This window comes from Podarcis gaigeae (genome assembly GCF_964106915.1).
Source record: "Podarcis gaigeae genome assembly, chromosome: 8".
In the NCBI taxonomy this organism is placed as follows: Eukaryota; Metazoa; Chordata; class Lepidosauria; order Squamata; family Lacertidae; genus Podarcis; species Podarcis gaigeae.
Window position 1 is genome coordinate 4,168,621 of NC_139684.1, and position 22,251 is coordinate 4,190,871.

A 22,251-nucleotide genomic window follows, 5' to 3' on the forward strand; every position below is an offset into this window, starting at 1 on the left:
TATGGGGGGGGGTAATAAAATCCAAAAGTACACTTCTGGTTAATTTGCTTTTTGTTGTTCCATTTTAAAATGGGTGTGCAAATAATTCAGTTATTAATTGAAGTGTATCGTATACAAGAATGGACCTCCAGAACGAATTAAGTTTGTAACTAGAGGTACCACTGCACCAATTTACTGCTTTGCAAGTGGTACCATTAAGAAGCAGGTATCAGGAATTGCTGACTGTTGCCCCATGTGGTGATATATGCAACTGCAGCTGCTCAGTGAAGAGTCTCCCCAACTGGCTTCCACCTCTGTTGGTGACCAGTGGATCCCCTGGATAGGAAAGAGGCTAAGAGAAAGAGAAAGATGTCCTTTACAGTGCTGAATTTTGCAGATTCTGCATTCCAGGGCAGAAAAACACACCTAAAGGTCTTAAACTATATTTACACATAGCAGTAGCAAATGAAATTCTGTTCACCAAAGCAGTTGTGTGTTCATCTCCGGAATATGACTGACCTCCAAAAAAAGAATCCTGAACTCTACTCAATGTTCCAGGAGGGCCCTTTGTAGACAGAATAAATTATCACTTTGGGGAGAATCTTGGGAGTCCAAATAGGCTTTCATGAGGAACATGAGATGAACAGCTGGGCCTTAGCATAAGGATGTGGTATGAAGAAGGTTCTATGGTTGATCTAGTCATTGACAGTGCCTAAGTGAGTCCATGCGAAATCTTAGTGGCCTCCCCTACTGTCATGACTCAGTCAAGCAGCTCCAGCTTAAAAAAACCCAGTGCTGAGCTTGAAGAACTTCTGGAACAATGTATATTTACCGGCTCTGTGCTTCTGTCTGCTTTTGAATCTCTTGCCTGTGTGAAAAATGACCACGGAACTGCCCTGACTTTGCCTCTCACCTGACTCTTTGTTGTGTGCTCCACTTGCTTGGACTCTGATCTTGGGTCAGCCCTGCTTTGGGTGTGGTGTGGCTGGATGAAATCGCCTCCACAAGGGAACTGCAGGTTGAGACCTCATGTTTGTGCATGGACAAAGATGTATCATCTACACAGACCATCCTTGCAATGCTAAAACCAGAACAACGTTGTAACTTGAGTGAGAGTAAGTGCTGGGGGTGTGAATATAGCCAGGATACTGATTCATGAATACTGAGGAACATGACTGGGAAATTAGCCTATATTTGTGTCTTTTTAAAGAAGAATAGAACTGTGACTCTGGGGTCAGAGAAAGCAGTGAAAATTGATGGCAAGGAAGTACATGTTGTCCAAGATCTATTCCAGCATTTGGCAGTGATCACCAGCAATGAACGCCCACACAGAGATCAAATAAATTGTGGCGTATGAGTTAGTTGCCTAGCTTTGTTCCAGTCCAAGTGTTTTACCAGGTGAGCAAAGCATCATTAGAAGATGCAATTTAGTAGATTACTGATCCAACAACCATTAAGCACAGCCTGCATTCATGCATATACATGACTGATGGTGGTTGGCTTCTGCAAAAGAAAACATGATATGCAAATTTGGTATACAACTCCTTATGTGATGCATATACAAGCAGTTTGATTTGGTTTTGGTTTTCAGAGGCTATAACTCTGGCTCGCCTAAAGGTTTGGAACTATTGAATTTTCTGGAGCAATGAGATTCATTAAGAAAAAGGACATGCTCATTTACAATCCAAAGAACAAAGAAGCATCATTTCTGCTGTTAGAATGGAACTAATCTTAGTTTCCTATGCATCTGGTGTCCAAAGAAATGATATCTGGTGATATGCACCATGAGGGAACAGTACAGGCTTGCTGATCTCCCTATTGCTACCTGGTAGTGCTAAGGCCCAAGGACTCTATTGTTCAAATCAGAGATTTTTTTTCAGCTGGAACTCGCCAGAACTCCGTTCTGACACCTTTCAGATGGACACCATTGCCATTCTAAGAGAATGAGGAAGGTGTTCATTGTGAGTTCCAGCACTTCTTTTTCTAGAAAAACAGCACTGGTTAAAAGTCTGGCAGAAAGACCATTTGGTCCATTCATGCTATTCTGAGCTGGGTTGAGGTGCTACATCTGGTTTCTATAGAATTGAAAATCAAGTTTGATTGTCACTCCATCTTGACTGTACTTAAAATAATGGAGTTGGAAGGTTTGTCATCTGGCATGAAACCAGAAAAGCCTGGGGCGGGTGTATTGTTGGAGAAGTATATATGCTGGTCTTGTCAGACAAGAAACCAGCGGAAGACTTCCGGGTTAGTGCCATCGATTAATGGCGGATTCCCTCCGAGCTCCGGAGGGAATCAGCTCTGCAGGATCGGGTCTTGCCGCTGCGGCGACGCGGGGACCCTTAAAAATCACAGGCGTGGAAGCCTGTGAGCGTGGTGACTCGGCGGGCACCATTTGCGCCCCCCCCCCAATCTGCGAAGGAGCCTTTTTTAAAGGTTTCGGAACGGGGACGGGGTGCGGCGCAGTGCTGAGAGTACTGCTTCTTCTGCGGAGTGAAGCCGCAAGCCATTGTCGGAGAGCGCTGACTTTTTCCTTTGAACCATTGGACTCTAAAGCAATAACCCGTGAGTAGTACGGAAATTGGAACTTTAAAAGAAAAGGTTAAAAAGGAAGCCCCCCCCCCTTTGTAAATAACTTAAAGCAAAGGACCTGCTAGCTAAGGTCGAGAGAATTTTTTCTTTCTTTTTTGTAAAAGACTTTAACTTCATGGTTTGACATTACAAGAATTCTTACTGGACGATAAAAGATTGATTTTGGGAGCTGAAGTTTCACACACACACACCCGGACCCGGGAGCGTCCGGTGAGAGAGCCTGTTGATGAAATACTGAAGAGTTTGACAGCTGTCAAGTTAGCTGTCAAGACGGATAAAGAGAACCCTGCTTTTGTTGCTTCTGCGGGTTATATTTGTTACAATTTGTTGAAAATAAGGAAGGGCTGATACAAAATAACTTGATTTTTGGACTTGAGCTGAAAGGAATATTAAGGAACTAAAATCCCCCTAGAGGGGTTTAGTGACATTACAGGAATGACTGGAGGAGGGAAAATCCAGGCTGAATTGGACAGAGTATTTGTTCTCTTGGGAAAGTTACAAGGCCAAATCGATGTTTTAGCTACAAATGTCACAACTCTGGACTTAACAGAGTAAATAACATTGTTGAATCTGATAAGGATTTGAAACAGGAAGCCTATTCAATTGGACAAATAGAGAAACTTGAGAGTTTTGAGAATATGGAGAAGGAGACATATGTTGCCCCTGAAGTAAAGGAAGGAGGAGCTGTAATTCTGCAGATGTTAAAGGAGAGTTGTACTTTGAGGCCTCACATGATGGCAATAAAGGAAAATAAAAATCTGATGTGGAAAGTCTGGCCTGAATTGGAGAGTGGAGAACTGAGAGGTCTCCTTATGTGGAGATCTGAAGACCAAAGGATTATAAATTTGACTAAGGTGGAAGTTGGAGCTCTGGGGACATTGAAAGGAGTATGAAAAAAGTTTTGGAGTACCCCATAGGCTCTATTTTTAAATATGGAGGTCTGGCTGGAAGAAACATGGATCCTGTTGGGCCGGAGCCTCTCCGAGATTTGGGGTTTAACATTAAGGACAATCAAAAAGACCGGCAGAGAGGAATTGAGAGAGAATTAAGAGCCTCGGATGTGAGATCTCCAGGCTAAACAGTATATTGAGACTGACGGACATTTGTTGGGGACTGAAACCGGGAAAAGGGTGGGTGGAGCCTGGGAATCCAAAGGGTATATAATTATAATTTGTTCTGTTTTTATTTGATTCTGCTATTTGTACGGAAATTGGGAAAGTCGTGGAAGGGAAATTTTGGTCGACTTTAGGAAAAATATTTAAGAATGAATAATGAGGTATAAGTATTGATGTTGAAGTTTGGATAAGTCAAAACTGGTTTTTTAAAATGGTCTAAATTAAATGAAAATAAGGTTTGCAAAATAAATTGAAGAAATGGAAGAAAGAAGAAAAGTAAAATAACAACATGTTAGAATAAATTATTAAGTTAAAGTGGAGAAATAAGTTAAGGATTTGCTGAGCTGATAATTTAAATTGGAATACAAGAAGGGGAGGTGTGAAGAGGTCTGAGAAACAAGTTAAAAGAAAATAAGTAATTGAAATTTTATGTGTTTTTAATTGTTTTTAAGTTTTGGATTTTTGTATTTCTGTTATTTTTTGTCTATTTTTGTTTTTGTGTTGTTTTTGAAAATGCTAATAAATATTCATTACAAAAAAAAACAGACAAGAAACCAGCTCCTTAGAGCACTTTCTGAACAATTCATTGCATGCACTGCAACATATTTGAGAGTGGAGCGTGGAGGCCGAAGGAGACAGCAAGTCACCATGTTGACATATGAGACCTAGGGAGGAGACCACATTGATTATATATTTCTCTCTGTGTAAAATAATTAAACTGCTTGATTAGTTTTGCACTATGTGCCTGAGATCCTGTGTGGAAAATGCAGCAGGGAGCATGGACGGCCACCCCTATAGTGGCTATAAGCATCTGGATGTGGTGGCCTGTGTCACCAAGGTTCAGTTGCCTGTCTACTCAGCTTTTGTACATTGAATGGGGGTGGAGAATTTTGTCCTTTGCCTCAGAAATCAAGTCATCCACAATTTGATCATGAGTGAGGGAGTCTGAGCTGGTCAGCATTAACTCTGGAGGGTGAAGAACCCAGAGTTGTTTTCTCACAGGGTATCTCATATGGCACCGACATAGACTCGGGGGTTGCAGAGGAGAAGCCATTGTGATTTGTAGGGTTTCAGTCTGCTTCTCCAAGCTTCCCACCAGACGAGTCATTGGTTTTGAGTGCCTCCCTCACCATCTTGCCACGAGGGCAACGTCATGACAGCACAGCCAGCTGTGTGGGACACCATATTCCTTACACAGCTCTTAAACCCAAAATCAGCCTTTCTCAACCTGTGGGTCCCCAGGTGTTGTTGAACTACAACTCCCATCACCCCTAGCTAGCAAGGCCAGAGCTCAGGGATGATGGGAGTTGTAGTCCAACAACATCTGGGGACCCACAGGTTGAGAAAGGCTGCCCTAAATGCTTGCTCAGCTATTCCTTATGCCCCTCTGGCTGCCCCCCCACCCCATCGCTCACTTCTCATCTGTGGCAAATTGTAGCATGAGGAAATTATTTATCTCTCCACACATTTCATAATTTTACAAACCTCTGTTGTGTTGCTGTCTCCCACCTTCCTAGTCAACCAAATGCTACCTTTCATATTTAATATCACCCGTGGCCTGTGGTAAATAAAGCATTTCCTTTACTGAAGGGTAACAATTACCCTGAACCAATGCCTGAACTTTCCCCTGCTAGGATACAACCTTAATGGAATTGCTTTCATTTTGGCCTTGGGATCCAAACCTCCCTTCTTTGTCTCTAGCTTAAATGCCATTGACAAGGGACAATTGCCTGAAATGTAACCCAGATAGAAATTCGCAGTCACTTCACGTTTATGCATTAGGCCCAAGAGCATTTCAATCATGTTCTATGGTGGTTAGTAAAAAGGAAAAGAGAAAAAATCACTTCTAGACTTCTTTGTTCTTCAGAACCCCTCAGTTTTACTATGAGGAGGACTGATATTACTGCTCTGTTTGGCTCTACTACAAATGTGTTTGCCTGACAAAGGAAATCAATGGAAAGGGATTCCTTTACTTTCTGGAGGCCCATGACTTGCGTGTTCAGTTCCTGGGCCTTGTGTTCCGCAAGAGTCAAAAGGAATACAGGATTATGCAAAGACGTCACACATCATTATTTATGGAAAACCTTTTCTGTCAGAATGACAATGTCTGAAAATGAAAATTAAGTCTGCCTTGAAGGCATGGAGGAGAAAGAAAATGATCAAAAGATGCAATTTGCATTTCTTTGGGCTGGGATATAAGGAATTAGATGATCAGATGTGTGGCTCATATCCACTAGTAGCTGTGTGTTTAGCATTGTGGACCCAATTTTATGGCTCTCCTTTTGAGCTGAGGTTCAGCAGGACCCTCCCTACAGAAGTTCTGACACCTACTGAAGACTGTTTTTATTCCAGCAGGCATTTTAATTGAAGTTGGAATTTGTATTTTTAACTGATCTTTATATTTTTGTATAGTATCTTTGTAACCCACTTAGATACTATTGTAGTTAAGTGGCATATAAATTGTTTAAATAAAAAAGAGATAATCACAACTCACCACCTACCCAGCTACTTAGGTCCACACTACACATTTAAAGGGCTTCCCCCAGAGAATCCTGGGAGCTGTTGTTTATCAAGTTGCAAATAGTTGTTAGGAGACCTCTAATAACTGCTCCTAGCCCTCTTAACAAACTACAGCTCCCAGGATTCTATGTTATAATAGTTCAAATTTTCTAATGCAGACGGGGCCATAGGACAGCCTTCTCCTTGAATAAATAGGAGGAGTTTGGAGTAGATGGAGTTTGATGATTCTGTGAATGGAGGTGGCATACTGGAAGTGAATATATCTATCTTAGCAAATGGAGCAAAGGCTGAAAAAAGATACCTTTCCACATGTACTCTTGATGTGCCTTCAGGCTGTCCCCACCCCCCTTCCATCACAATCATCACTGTTTGGAATTTTGCAAAATGTTTGGCATTATACATATTTCCCCACCGCTGTGACTACCGGGGGTCAGGGGATTGACGTGCCAGAGGGAAGACCCAAATATACCGTATTTTTTGCTTTATAAGACTCACTTTTTCCCTCCTAAAAAGTAAGGGGAAATGTGTGTGTGTGTTATGGAGCGAATGCAGGCTGCGCAGCTATCCCAGAAGCCAGAACAGCAAGAAGGATCACTGCTTTCGCTGCGCAGCAATCCCTCTTGTTGTTCTGGCTTCTGAGATTCAGAATATTTTTTTCCTTGTTTTCCTCCTCCAAAAACTAGGTGCGTCTTGTGGTCTGGTGCGTCATATAGAGCGAAAAATACAGTATCTAAAGGAGACTTCCAGCCATCTTAAAAGCTGCTGCAGAGTCTGAGATGCTTTCAGTGCAAAGTTCTGACTCTCCAAATGCAAGTGTTCAAAAGGTCAGAGAGTGGCCTCTATTAAACTCCTTTGTGGCTTGGTTTGTGAACAGTTTTTGTGGTCTGGTGAAAAGTCTTAAGAGGAAGAGAGAGAATCCTACCCTCTTTTACCTTTCTTGTGACTTCTCCTGCACTGTTATTGAGTTTGGATCTTCCTCCTCCTCTCTTAATAGGCCCCAGGAGAAGTCATTAACACACTGTGTGGATACAAGACACTAAATAAAGAGGTAACAAACATTTTTAAGGTACCTGAGGGCTGAGCCAGGCATTAGGTAGCAGACATTTGTGGAGGGAGGAGGTTGTGCTTTGTGGGGCAGACGAGGAGGGAGTAAGGGATACTTAGTATGGGGAGAGGACATCATGGAGGCTATAAACATATGCATGGAGCAAAGCAGATAAAGAGGCATTTTGTTCCTCCCTTGTGTAATGGTCGAACAAACTGAGGTCCTCACCCAATGAAGCCAAATAGTGAGAGCTTCAGGACAGGCGACAGGCAAGGCTTCCTCACACAGCACATAGTTCAGGTATGGATTTGGTTCCACAAGATGGGCAGCTATCTTGGTTGGCATTAAATGCAAGCTAGACAAATTCATGGGGAACAAGGCTACCGACGGCTGTGGGCTACCTCCAGTGGGAGGTCCTGAGTACCAGGTGCCAGGGATCATAAGCTGGAACTCGTGTCTTACTTGTGAGCTTCCCATTGTGGCATCCGGCTAGCTTCTGGAATAAGAGTGTAAGAAGAGCCGTGGAAAATGTTTGCAGAATACTTAAAAACTCAGTGTAAAAAAGTTAGAACACAAATAGGATTTGAGTAAGAAGAGCAGTGGGAGCGAACTTTTTGTTTTTATTGTGAGATAAGGTGAAGGTATAGAGTAACTATAATATGCAGCCTAAATTGAAATTTTTAGGGAACCATGGATGGAGGGAGGGGAAGTCGTAGGTAGAATGATTGATTGCTAAATTTGAAATGTTGTTGGATTGTTTAAAAATTATAATAAAATAAAATGTCACAAGAGCCCTGCTGGATCAGGCCAAAGTCCCTTCTGGTCCAGCCTCCTCTTCTCATGGTGACCAACCAGGTGCCCCCAGGGGAAGCCCACAAACAGGAACGGAGCTCAACCGCAGCTCTCTCTCAGCCTGCAATTCCCAGCAACTGGGATTCCAAGGCACGCTGTTTTTGACTCGCTATGTTGGAATCAAATCTCATAATTCCAATTGGTTTTTGGTAGACCCATGAGATCCCTGTTAGTTTCATGTAATTTACAAGGAGAGCTGAGGGACTTACTCAGACTCAAAATATTGCCTTTAATGTGATTTGTTCTCTTTGTAGCGCCTGGAGCTGGTGGCCACTATTCACGTACGCGGCTGCATCCATGCGGTCGGCTTGTGGCTTAAAGACAATTTTGAAGCCACTTTTGGAATTGTTTGCTCTCTACTGTTTCCACAGGTATGTATACAATGTTTTGGCTATTCTGATGGCTATTCAGAGGTGTGTGTTTTTCCCCAAAACAGAGGTGAAGACATTACTTATTTACTATATATCACCATGAAACTACATTCCAAATAGTTCTGCATTAATTAAGCCAGATGGTTGGGGTATTGATAAAATAATAATAATAATAATAATAATAATAATAATAATAATAAATGCAGGACAACCACTTCTGATTTTATTTTATTTTTAAAAAATCATTATAACTATATCTAATCTCTCAGCCCTCAACAAATTATTCAGTATGGCTATTTGCATTAACTGACAGCCCCTGGTTTCTTCCTCTGGAATTCTGATCCTTACCTCGTTTTTTCAGAGACTCCAGATAGCAACATGGAAAAATTGCCAGAGTTTCCTTCCATGTTTTTTCAACTTGATTTGTGGCACTGAAAATGGGTTGCAATAAACCCCAATTACAGTCCAATCTATCCAGAGTGGGTAGGCAAAGCACAGCTGAAGTTTTGCAGGTCTCCTGTACCTTTAAGCAAAAGCTTCCTGCTGTTGCTTTCTGTTTCATTGCTCACGGACCTCAAGTTTCCTAGATTCTAACCTTCATATCCAGTAAAACCTCTTTTAAATGCATATTCAGATACATAGATAATTGATCAGTGCAGATAATTTATCATACTTCCAGTTCATATATCATAAAATTATTCAGTCATGTACCCAAAAATGCTCGTTACTGTTTAACAGCCACTTATGCCATGGCTGTTACGAATGGAGAATTAATCATATTTCATTAGCTTTCTGTTGTGTTTCCAATCTGTTACACATATCAGAAAACCGCTCTGTCTCTTCATCTCTAGGAAACTAACACAAGGGAAGTCATAATATTGCTTTATTCTGCCTTGGGAAATCCTGTATGTGGTTGGAGCCCTACAGCCTTTTTTAATGTGTCCACAGACTCCTTCCAGTCAGCTAGTGCCATGACCTTTGTATCCAACAGGGACTGGGACACGAGAGTCAGAGGCTGCAGGCTCTTCACACTGATGAAGAAAGATGATGTTGGTGTGTGTCGTTAACTATCCTAAAGAGCCAGTTGTGGCATAGTGGTTAGAGTGTCAGAATAGAACCTGGGAGACCAGGGTTCAAATCCCTGCTCAGCCATGAAGCTCACCGGATGACCTTGTGCTAGTCACTGTCTCTCAGCCTGACCTACCTCACAGGGTTGTTATGAGGATAAAATTGAAAGGGGGGAAGTCTGTGCACCATCATGAGCTCCTTGAAGGAAAAGTGGGGTATAAGTGTGATGAATAAATATTAAGCCAGTTGAGCAGAGGTTTGTATTGTGTTTCGGAGGGTTGCAAATACTCCACAAGCTTGTTGAGCAGCTTTCTCCAACCTCTACAGTTGTCTTGGATGGCAACTCTCATCAGTCCACACCATGCTGAGTAGATCTGATGGGAGATGCAGCCTAATCTGGAGGGCACCATCTTGTGGAGGGCTGTTTTTGAGCATCTACAGTTGTGAATTCATTGGATGCCAGCCTTGTCTTCAGGTAGTGTGGTTGGAGACTTAGGCTGAGTATCCAGAGTCAACCTCATGCTAACAGAGCCAAAAGCAGGTTCATGTTCTAGCAGGAGAGAAGATTCAGAAGCTCACATCAGGGATGCACAGTCCAAGCCAGGCAGCGATCAGGATCCAAGGCAGATCGTTGGATCAGAGGGGAATGGAAGCTTAGGCTGTTTCCACATGCGAAAGTTGAAGAGCAAGCATGGGGAGTGGTCTCCATTTATACGCCGCTTGATGACTAAAAACAACCACAACCACAAAGCTGTTGACAAAAAATGACAAAACAATAAAATTATCAATAAGAAAAATTAACAACAATAATTTAAAAATTTAAAAAAGTTAAAATTACTGACTAACACTCGCATGAACTTTCTAAGCTTCTGGGTAGGCTTGTCTAAGCAAAAATATCTTTGGCAGTACAGTGAAGTGCCTGGCTGACATAAGCAGGAAGGGAGTTCTTACAAATTGACACCAGAAACAGAGCCATTTCTGCTGATCAAAGCAGTGAATGGGTGCATCTGAAGTAAGGCGATCTTGCAGGTAAACTGGTCCCAAGTTGTTAAAGGCTTTATACTAATAGTAACGACCTGAACTTGACCCAGTAGCAAATCAGAAATCAGCCAAGATTTCTGAGCACAGTTGTTCTATGCTGACAAGTCCTCACTCCTGTCAGTAATTATTATTATTATTATTATTATTATTATTATTATTATTAATACTCTGCCCATCTGGCTTGGTTTCCCCAGCCACTCTGGGCGGCTTCCTATTAAACATTAAACATTAACCTATTAAACATTAAAAGCTTCCCTAAACAGGGCTGCAATCATGCTGCAGCATTTTGCACTAACTGCAACTTCCGAACTAAGCACAAGGGAAGCCCCACAGAGTGCATTGCAGTAATCCAAGCTTGAAGTAACCAGTGAACTACTGTGCCCAGGCTTTCCCTGTCCAGGAATGGCCAAACCAGTTGCAGCTGGTAAAAGGCACAGCTGGGTGCACCAGGATTGGCGCTTGCAAGTTGGCTAAGGGTGCTGAGGGAAGCCGGGGCTCCAGCCTAGCTGGGGAACTCCAAGCACTGAGCAGTTTGGGAAGAGAGCCATGGACTGCACTGGCATTGAGCTCTGGTTTGAAATGGAAGCCATAATGCTAGCTGGCATTTTTCTGGAAGCTAATCAGTGAGGCCACTCCCTGGCCACATTGGATAGCACAACCTAGTTGGTGGAGTGCAGGGCAGTACCACACAAGCCCCTTCATTACTACTTTTTGAATTATTTCTATCTCACTCTTCAGCCAGAAAGAGTCTCCAGGACAGGGTACATATATGCCAGTGCTGGACAGTCCCTGCTCGGACTTCCACAAAAGGAGAAGGGACTGCGAGAGCAGAGGGGAAAAGAAAACCCAGGCACTGATTCATAGTGACAGAATTCTTTCAAAGACCAGCTGGAGCAGAAAGGTTTCAATGAGAGGAGGAGTTGGGGGTCTTTCGGCCCCTGCAGGGCTGCCCTCTCCCTTTGCAATGGCTGCTGTGATCAAGCAGGGGAATGCCATCCTCCTTCCATTCACTGCTTCTGTTCCCTTTAACATAAGCAGGTGTAATGTCTCTCTTCCTCAAAGCACACAAAGTCCTCTCCAGCCATAGCAACCCCCAACCCCCCAGCTGATTAACATCCATTTATAATCCTCAAAGAAGACTTTCTGAAAATCAGGGAAGGTTGCTAAGTGACAGGGAGGCACTTAGCATATCATTTACAAAAACAAAGTGTTTTAAAAGAAGGAAATGAATGCTCTTTAGCACCCCATAAAACCGAAAACTGTCCATTGCTTCAATAAACACATTATTCACACTAAGCAAAAAAATTGTTAGTGATGGTTTTGCCAAGATAAACAAACTTGAGCTCTCTTCTTTCAAATGTCAATATAGTTTTGTTAAGTAGATGATTCAGATGCAGTAATAATAACCTTCACTGCATTAGCCAGAATTTGCATGGCTTTAGAGAAAAGCATATTCTGGATGCTTTATTAATATTATAGGACAGTAAAAACAATTTCTGGCCTTTTGGTCTTCACACATCACAAGACTCGGTGCACTTTGACTGTATAAATGTTAACAAAACAAAAAAATGAAGAAAATGTTTTAAAAACTCCAAGTCATCAATATCCATCCCTAAAATTAAAGGAAGTGAAGGAGAGTGTTCATCTTGCTGGGTAACATTCATGCAAACTGGGCAGACTGGGTAGCAGGTTGTTGTTGTTGTTTAGTCGTTTAGTCATGTCCGACTCTTTGTGACCCCCTGGACCAGAGCACGCCAGGCACTCCTGTCTTCCACTGCCTCCCGCAGTTTGGTTAAGCTCATGCTGGTAGCTTCGAGCACACTATCCAACCATCTCATCCTCTGTCGTCCCCTTCTCCTTGCGCCCTCCATCTTTCCCAACATCAGGGTCTTTTCCAGGGAGTCTTCTCTTCTCATGAGGTGGCCAAAGTATTGGAGCCTCAGCTTCACGATCTGTCCTTCCAGTGAGCACTCAGGGCTGATTTCCCTAAGAATGGAGATATTTGATCTTCTTGCATTCCATGGGACTCTCAAGAGTCTCCTCCAGGTTAGGGAGGTGAAAACCAGGGGGACAGTGTCTGTTCCCTACATCAGTCCGTTGAATTGCCAGTGTTGCTCTGCTGGTTACTCTCAAACTGAGCCCATCCATTATGCTGGCAACCTTCCTATTTTTTTGCAAGGGAGATGGTTCTCTTTTGGTAAGAACCCACAGCTACAAGCCAGTATTTGGGCCTTATGGTGTTCCCTGGAGCTTCCCCATCGTGGGGGACAGTGTAGGGAAGAGAAGAGAAGAGAAACAGCTTGCCTACGAGTTGCCTACGAGATTAGGCCCACCAAACCGCCTTTATTCTCACCATTGTCTCCAGTGTTTGACCTGAGACAGCAAGGCAATAATGGCTTCCTTTGATAGACGGGATACAACAGGATAGAAGTTTATAAAATGGTGTCTGGCATGGAGAAAGTAGACAGATAAAAGTTATTTCTCCCTCTCATAACACTTGAACTCATGGACATCCAGTGTAGCTGAATGTTGGAAGATTTAGGACAATTGGAAGATTTGGGACATCTAAAAAAAAGGACTTCTTCACGCAGCACATAGTCAAACTATGAAACTTGCTCCCCAAGGACACAGGGATGGCCACCAACTTGGATTGCTTTAAAAGAGGATGGGATAAATTCAGCCACAATGGCTCTGCTCTGCCTTCACAGTTGGAGGCAGCAATTAATCCAAATGCCGGTTGCTGGAAACCGCAGGAGGGGAGAGTGGTCTTCTGCTCATGTTCTGCTCCCTGGTCTTCCACAGGCATCTGGTTGGCCCCTGTGAGAACAGGGTGCTGGACTAGATGGGCCCTTGGCCTGATCCTGCAGGCTCTTATGTCCTTATAGCTATGTCCTGCAATACACAAGTACTACTGCAGTTGCCTCACACACATACTTGTAATGTAAAACCAGATGCCATTTTTTTGACTTGAACTGTCACAGAGAATTCAGTGACTATCATAAGAGTGCATCCCAGCTTTTCCCAGGTGTAAATTGATTTGTCAATGAAAACATTCACCTGTTAATTCATAGTTAAGTGGATATGGCTGTCAGCAGCTAATTGTTCAGCCCATCTCCTGACTTCTGTATGTTCCCTTGCAATTAACAGAGACAGTGTTGTCTAATTGATAGAGCACTTCATATAAACTCTTCTCTTCACCCATTTCAGTTTACAAGACTGTTTACCAGATCGATTAGCACTAAAGAAAGTCATTAGTATTGTTTATACACAACAAAGCCAACACGAAACAGAAATTGTTCAGCTTAACTTAATAAATATTATTCTTGTCAGTTCTCTTCATATTGACACTAATCGCCATTGGTATAAATCTAATTTTCAAGAAAGTGACAGTTCAGAAGCTCTGAAGAAACAGCAGTGAGAGCCCTTTAGAAATCAAATGTAGCTAAATTGAGCCATGAGAGTCAATGGCATTAATCTGCCAACAGGCTGTTGCTTGAAAGTATCCCACCAGCCCAGGGCCAGATTAAGACTTAAGAAGAGCCTGAGTAGGGAAACTGCATTTTCTCGCTGTTCATGGAGAGCACATAACATGCCTCAAGCAGAAACTACAATTTTGCATGCACCTATTTAGACCACACTGTGGGTGTTTCTCCTCTGCTGTGACATCTCCACGTAAATGGGTGGTCACATTATAGACACAGTTGTGTTTTCTAGCCAAATGCTAATTTCTAGCTGTACTTACAGCACCTGGAGCAAATTAGCAGTTGGTGTGTGTCCATCAGTCACAGCTTCATTCAATTTAATTCAAATTATTTTATTCAATCTGAAGTTAGGCAACTCAAACCCTTGAGAATTGCTATGCTAAAAAAAAAAAACCAACACTGTTACAGGCAGATAACAGTGGGTTTAGCTAATGGGGCCTCCCGCTGCCGCCACGTCATTTCTGTTCTCATCCTGAAGCAAAGTTCTTAACCCGAGGTACTATTTCTGGGTTAGCGGAGTCTATAACCTGAAGCGTCTATAACCCAAGGTACCACTGTACTTCTGAGCTAGCAAATTGAGCTTGTATGCATTGCACAAATCTATCTTCACCGGTGACCATCCTGTCTGGGAGCGGTCTATGGTATTAATCTGAAAACTGACTGTTGCGTGAAAGCATCTCACCAAGCCAGGGCCAAATTGAGAAATAAGAACTTAAGAAGGGCCTCCTGGATCAGGCCCACCTAGCCCAACATCCTGTTCTCAAGAGTAGCCAACCAGATGCCCCAATGAGAAACCTGCAAGCAGGATTGGAAGGCAAGAGACTCTCTCTCTCCCTGCCTGCAGTTTCAATCAACTGATATTCAGAAGCATTGCTGCCTCCAGCTATGAAGCAGAGCATAGCCATCATTGCTATTAGCCATCGAGAGGATTCTCTCCTCCTCCATGAATTTACCCAATCATCTTTTAAAGACATCGAGGTTGGTGGCCATCGCTGCCCTCTGTGGGAGCAAGTTCCATCATTTAGCTATGCACTTCATGAAGACTTTGTTTTATCTGCCCTGAATCTCTATAAAGACCTTTAGAGGTCCTAAGCACAGAAAAGATTGTGGTGCCCCACTCCTGTATGTAATTCAAAATAAAACCAATAGTAAACCATTTTTGAAATGAAAAGTTTACATGTGTGCTGAAATGTGCATTCATGTATGTCATGTGCAGCACATGACAGGATCCATTTTTCTTGCATTATTTTGTTAATGTTTCCCTGGTTTAGGTGGATATTAGTAATAAAAAGAGGACCAAAAATGTGGGAGGAGTGTGGAGTATAAGGAAATCAGAGTTCTGATTTTCCCCATGGTGATTACTTCATGCTTAGCTGCTTTATTTGTAATATGTCAAATTCTTTCAAAATTTTCTCATTGTTTTGCTTTGCTGGATCCCTAAGTATATGTGTGGTCTGCCTGTTGGGTAATTCAGCACAGCACCAAACTTACTGATTCCAAAGACCTACCACACCAGAAATAATTTCTTAGGAGAACAGCAGGTATGCAAATAGACGTGCTAGCAATACAATGTCATCATCTATGACTGCAAAATTATGTTGCAAGTAGAGGTTTTCATGCAGATGCTTGTTTCTTTATATCCCATCTTTCAAAACAAAGATCCTGCCAAGGTAACATACACAGAGTACAACCAACCATAATATCCAGATTGCTGGTGCTACCCACGGAGGTTTAGAGTTGGAATAGCTTATAAGTATAGCAGTATTTTATAAGAATGAGAGGCTGCAGGGATTGGTTTTAGTTTGGGATGTGTTTATTATGGCAGCAGTGCAACTTAGTGCAATTTTCAAAGGTTTTTAAGGCAAAAAGAAAAAGAAAACCAGGCAGGGTGATTTTCCAGGGACAATTACCAGAAAATCCCCAACTACCCTTTGTAAGTAGAAATAGTTGGTGCCTTTTATGTGAACCTCACTAGGTTGAAAAGCTGAATGAAGTTGAGCCAAACAACTTCACCATAGCTGCTCTTCATCACAGCTGGTGGCATCCAAAAACCGTCATTACCTAGAGATACAGGAGACTTTTAAGAGACTTGAGGGCAGTATGATAGACTGATGCGAACACTTACTGATTTTTTCCCTGGCTAAGATTGTCCAATCAAAGGGGCACTGCAGATTTTTAAAGCACACACATGCAAGCATGCACACAACCTGTCTGATCTCAGAACCATAAAATTATGAGCTAAAATGTTATGGGCTAAAATTATGAGCACACATATAATGGGTGGCAGTGACACTTAAACAATAAATCTGGGTGAGGGAGAAGAGACGTGTCTGTTGTAGGCCATAGTTTCATTGAATTTGGTTCAAGCTGTTTTCCTGCAAATAAGCTGTCATTGGAGTGATCAAGGAGTTAATGCAAATCAAGCAACTTCTCTGATTTTTCCTGAATGCCTGCTGTTCCTAGTGCACACAGGATGGTGCTGATGAATGCTCTTACAATCATTATTTATCATCAGCATCTGTTTCCTAGCTAATAGCTTCTACCTGATTATTTTTTGAAGAACAGAACACATTCTCTGTTATAGTGTATTGCTTACAATTGCTGCATTGGGACCGTTATCAAGGGAGATATCAGGTGGAAAGTTATAAATAAGCCCACTTTGCGAATGAAGAAGTAGCACTTGTCACTAATGAATACATTTTCCTGCTCACAATATACCATATTGAGCTCTCTCTCGATCTGAAATAACAAAGGCCCAGTTTATAGCTTTTTAGGGTGATCTGGCAGTTGCTGGAATCTGAGGCTCTGTCAGCGCTTCTCCAGACGGTTGTCTACGTTATGAATAGCAGCCCACATAATAGGAACCTACCTGTTTTCAGGAGTCTGCATCCTCCTATTATGCTTGGAACACAGGAACACGAGAAGAGACTGGCTGACGGAGCTGGGCAAAGGTCCATTTCACGCAGCATCCTGTGCTCACATGCCCATGGGAAGCCCACCGGCAAGACCTGCCTGCAACTGTGCTTCCCCCACTTGTGATCCCTAGAAACAGATACTGTCTTTGAAGACGTAATGCCTCCAGCAGTAGAACTGGAGCATAGCTATCATGGCTAGTAGTTGCTAGCAAACTTATCCTCCATGATTCAGGTAGGTAGCCGTGTTGCTTTGTCATAGTAATACAGTGGTCCCTCGGGTTACATACACTTCAGGTTACATACGCTTCAGGTTACAGACTCCGCTAACCCAGAAATAGTGCTTCAGGTTAAGAACTTTGCTTCAGGATGAGAACAGAAATCGTGCTCTGGCAGCGCAGCGGCAGCAGGAGGCCCCATTAGCTAAAGTGGTGCTTCAGGTATTCTGCTCTGGTCAGACCTCACCTGGAGTACTGTGTCCAGTTCTGGGCACCACAGTTCAAGAAGGACACTGACAAACTGGAACGTGTCCAGAGGAGGGCAACCAAAATGGTCAAAGGCCTGGAAACGATGCCTTATGAGGAATGGCTAAGGGAGCTGGGCATGTTTAGCCTGGAGAAGAGGAGGTTAAGGGGTGATATGATAGCCATGTTCAAATATATAAAAGGATGTCACATAGAGAAGGGAGAAAGGTTGTTTTCTGCTGCTCCAGAGAAGCGGACACGGAGCAATGGTTCCAAACTACAAGAAAGAAGATTCCACCTAAACATTAGGAAGAACTTCCTGACAGTAAGAGTTGTTTGACAGTGGAATTTGCTGCCAAGGAGTGTGGTGGAGTCTCCTTCTTTGGAGGTCTTTAAGCAGAGGCTTGACAACCATATGTCAGGAGTGCTCTGATGGTGTTTCCTGCTTGGCAGGGGGTTGGACTCGATGGCCCTTGTGGTCTCTTCCAACTCTATGATTCTATGATTCTAGGTTAAGAACAGTTTCAGGTTAAGAACGGATCTCCGGAACAAATTAAGTACTTAACCAGAGGTACCACTGTAATAAATAACAAGAAGAAAGATTTTTTTAAAAAATTATTAAAAGATTATCCAAAAAGAACTCCCTTAAGAGAATCAAGTCCTTTTGTCTTAAGGCAGTCTTTAGAAGAATCTTCCCTTATATATACAGTGGTACCTCAGGTTACATACGCTTCAGGTTACATATGCTTCAGGTTACAGACTCTGCTAACCCAGAAATACTACCTCGGGTTAAGAACTTTGCTTCAGGATGAGAACAGAAATCGTGCTCGGGCGGCGCGGCGGCAGCAGGAGGCCCCATTAGCTAAAGTGGTGCTTCAGGTTAAGAATGGAACGAATTAAGTACTTAACCTGAGGTACCACTGTGTGTGTGTGTGTGTGTGTGTGTGTGTGTGTTATATTTCCAGTAGCACCTTAAAGGCCAACTAAGTATAAGCTTTCTAGGTATGAGCTTTCATGTGTTTACACACAAATATATATAATATATCCTCCATGAATTTGTCTAATCCTTCTTTACTGTCATAAGTTAGATGCTGGTACCCAACACTGCGTCAGCTCTTTATGTTTGGCATATTATACACTGAAGCAAAGCTTTTGTTACATTTTTAAAAAATAAATATTACATTTATATACCACCTTTTCCTCCCCATTTTATCCTCACAACAACCCTGTGAAGTGAGCTTCATTGCTGCGCAGGCCATAGTTCAACCCCAAGCATTACACCAAAGACTGCAATCCTAAGCACACCAGTGAGTAAGCCCTGCTGAACACAAGGAGGTTTGCATCAGAGTATACATACACAGGGTACATGGGTGGCGCTGTGGGTTAAACCACAGAGCCTAGGACTTGCTGATCAGAAGGTCGGCGGTTCGAATCCCCGCGACGGGGTGAGCTCCCGTTGTTCGGTCCCTGCTCCTGCCAACCTAGCAGCTTGAAAGCACTGCTGTCAAAGTGTCAAAGTGCAAGTAGATAAATAGGCTCCACTCTGGCGGGAAGATAAATGGCGTTCCTGTGTGCTGCTCTGGTTCGCCAGAAGTGGCTTAGTCATGCTGGCCACATGACCCGGAAGCTGTACGCCAGCTCCCTCGGCCAATAAAGCGAGATGAGCGCTGCAACCCCAGAGTCGGCCACGACTGGACCTAATGGTCAGGGGTCCCTTTACCTTTTTATACATGCATAACATGAGGGGTAAGCCCCGCCCTGCGTAATCAGTCACATGACGCAGTGCATGCACACCATTTGAATGGCAATGCCCATCAACTTGGGGGGGGGGGAGTGACCCCCTTAAATATTTTATTTGGGGAGAGCAAAGACTCCTCGGCCTCTAGGAGTTGGCTCCTCTGCATAGCATTGCACTATTACTCATTTAGTTTTACCTAATTTTAACACTGTATTTTTAAATTGTTGCAACTCAACCTGGGATCACATGGTGAAGGGTGGGCAGGATTATACCTTGTGTAGTTATTACAGTTATTCTGACAGTATACTGGAGTACAGGGATGGGAAACCTTCTTGGCCCCATGCGCCAGATATTTAATTACCTGCCCCCTGCACCTAGGCCAACTTTGACAGGCGGGCAAGATTTGAGAGGTGGGCGAGTCCATCTACCTGTCAAAGTTGGCTAGCGGGGGTGAAGGGAGCTAGTGACCAAGCAGGATTGAACTCCTCGTCGATCCGCGGATGGGCGGGTGGGAGCAGTCCAGCCAGATGCACACAGCCAAACCAAGCAGATTTGAACAGCTTTCTGCAGGAACAGACTACATGCACTAGTTCCCCACAGGATTGACTCTGTGCACATCCGAAGCAAGTAGAACTTGTGCTCTCCCTGCTCATTAGCTGGTGGGAAGCGAGGGTGTTGAATTCTGCTGAGTGCAGGGATCCACTGTGCCCGCAGAACTGTCCATCAACGTGATGTCAGCAGTCCATTCATGTGATGTCATAGAAATAAATCCCAGTGAAGCAAGTAGTTGCATTCGCATGTACAGTCATACCTGGGGATAAATGTGCTTCAAGTTAAGTATTTTCAGGTTGCGCTCTACAGAGACCCAGAAGTAATGGAGCGTGTTGCTTCCGGGTTTCGCTGCGCGTGCATGCGCAAACAGTCAAAATGACATCACGCGGAAACGGCGACGTGCGGGTGCGGGTTGCGTTCACTTCAGGATGCGAACGGAGCTCTGGAACGGATCCTGTTCGCATCCCGAGGTACCACTGTAATAGTAAACCATGGTTAAATACTACGTCCTTTGGCTGTTACAAACCCAAGCAAGTCTTGAGCTTCTATGCCCCTAGTCCTTGGGGAAAGTGTTCAACAGAAGTTAGTTTTGCTTTCATGGAATCGGGCTTGTTACTTCATACAAACCAGAGATTGTCATTTATTACAAGCTGCACTTAGTTGAACAAGCCAGCTTCATAATCCAATGGTTTAAAGTTGACGTGTGAGCCAGAATCCCACCCACCAGGCTCATCCCAGCTTGTGCTAGTTGCTAAACCCCTAGTTCTACATTAAATGCATTGGGACTTACTGCTGAGTAAATATAAGCAGGCTTGTGCTGCACAGCCTTCATGATGCTGCTTTTGGACCTCTCACTGCTCAGGGAGCTGGGATATGTGCACTACCACATCAGAGGGACGGTTAACAGACTGAATCATAAACTGGGCTGTTCTTGGCAGAGGCAATAAAGGGAGTTCTTTTTCAATCTAATATTATATATCGGGCTTCTGTAAGTTTTAGAGTGATTAAGCAATAAGAGCAATATTTTTGAAAATGAGCTTCTACTGCACAGGATCCTTATTTAAATAAAATAAACCCAATACCCCCCAAAAAATACATTATGAAAACCTACATTCCCACACATAGGTAAAGGTAAAGGTACCCCTGCCCGTATGGGCCAGTCTTGACAGACTCTGGGGTTGTGCGCCCATCTCACTTAAGAGGCCAGGGGCCAGCGCTGTCCGGAGACACTTCCGGGTCACGTGGCCAGCGTGACAAAGCTGCATCTGGCGAGCCAGAGCTGCACACGGAAACGCCGTTTACCTTCCCGCTGGTAAGCGGTCCCTATTTATCTACTTGCACCCGGAGGTGCTTTTGAACTGCTAGGTTGGCAGGCGCTGGGACCGAGCAGTGGGAGCGCACCCCGCCGCAGGGATTCGAACCGCCGACCTTTCGATCGGCAAGTCCTAGGCGCTGAGGCTTTAACCCACAGCGCCACCTGCGTCCTACATTCCCACACATACATCACAACTAATAAAACTGCGCATCTATAAAACATGGTATTAAGGGATCTACAAGCTAGTATAAACAAAACTGATCTCTGGAGAATTTGTGAACGAAATGAAGATCCACAATTCTCCCACAAAGGTATCTTCATGCTTTGTTCTTCTTGCCATTCTTAATTTGAGAGTCGTTTTTTTCTGTAAGGGCAACACACCACACTCCCTTGTGCCAGGCGTTCATGTTTATACTTTTAAAGTCCTTAGCTGTTTCTCCTCATCTTGGTTGCCCTCCTCTGCTTGTCAACATCCTTCTTAGATTGTGGTGCCCAGAATTGGACACAGAATTCCAGGTGTGGTCTGACCAAAGCAGAATAGAGTGGGACTATGACTTCTCTTGGGACACGGGTGGCGCTGTGATCTAAACCACTGAGCCTAGGGCTTGCTGATCGGAAGATCGGCGGTTTGAATCCCCGTGACGGGGTGAGGTTCCGTTGCTCGGTCCCTGCTCCTGCCAACCTAGCAGTTCGAAAGCACATCAAAGTGCAAGTAGAAAAACAGGTACCGCTCTGGCAGGAAGGTAAATGGTGTTTCTGTGCGCTGCTCTGGTTTCACGAGAAGCAGCGTAGTCATGCTGGCCATGTGACCCGGAAAACCTGTCTGTGGACAAACGTTGGCTCCCTCAGCCAATAAAGCAAGATGAGTGCCACAACCCCAGAGTTGTTCGCAACTAGACTTAACTGCCAGGGGCCCTTTACCTTTACCTTTATGACTTCCCTTGACCTGGACACTTGACTTTTGCTGATGCAGCCTTAGAATTGCATTAGCTTTTTTGCAAGGACCGACTAAAGGTACCTCTGCTGCTAATAAGGTTAGCTTCCAAGAGTGCCCAAATGGACCCATTGCCTTTTGCACGTTGGCTGCTGTGCTGGACCATGGAAGGTAAACACAGCTGTTCTTACTTGCTGTGAACATTCTCTGCAGGTTCTTCTTATCAAAGCAGCTTTGCTTGGGTTATGCATACTCACACTGTTGTATTAGG

General features: G+C 43.6%; 1 protein-coding gene and 1 long non-coding RNA gene across 4 annotated transcripts in view; both read left to right on the forward strand.

Annotated features, from left to right (window-relative positions):
- The window catches only part of LOC310851240, a 984,470-nt gene that overhangs the window by 431,478 nt on the left and 530,741 nt on the right, over positions 1-22,251 (forward strand). The gene's annotated exons all lie outside the window — the stretch shown is intronic.
- Positions 1-22,251, forward strand: part of LOC310851174 (tetraspanin-15-like) — an 83,708-nt gene that overhangs the window by 60,835 nt on the left and 622 nt on the right. For all 3 annotated transcript variants that reach the window (XM_083753395.1, XM_083753397.1, XM_083753396.1), the window contains 2 exons: positions 7,201-7,254; positions 8,358-8,474. In XM_083753395.1, coding sequence (XP_083609521.1) covers positions 7,201-7,254; positions 8,358-8,474 — 171 coding nt within the window. The remainder of the gene's footprint in view (positions 1-7,200; positions 7,255-8,357; positions 8,475-22,251) is intronic.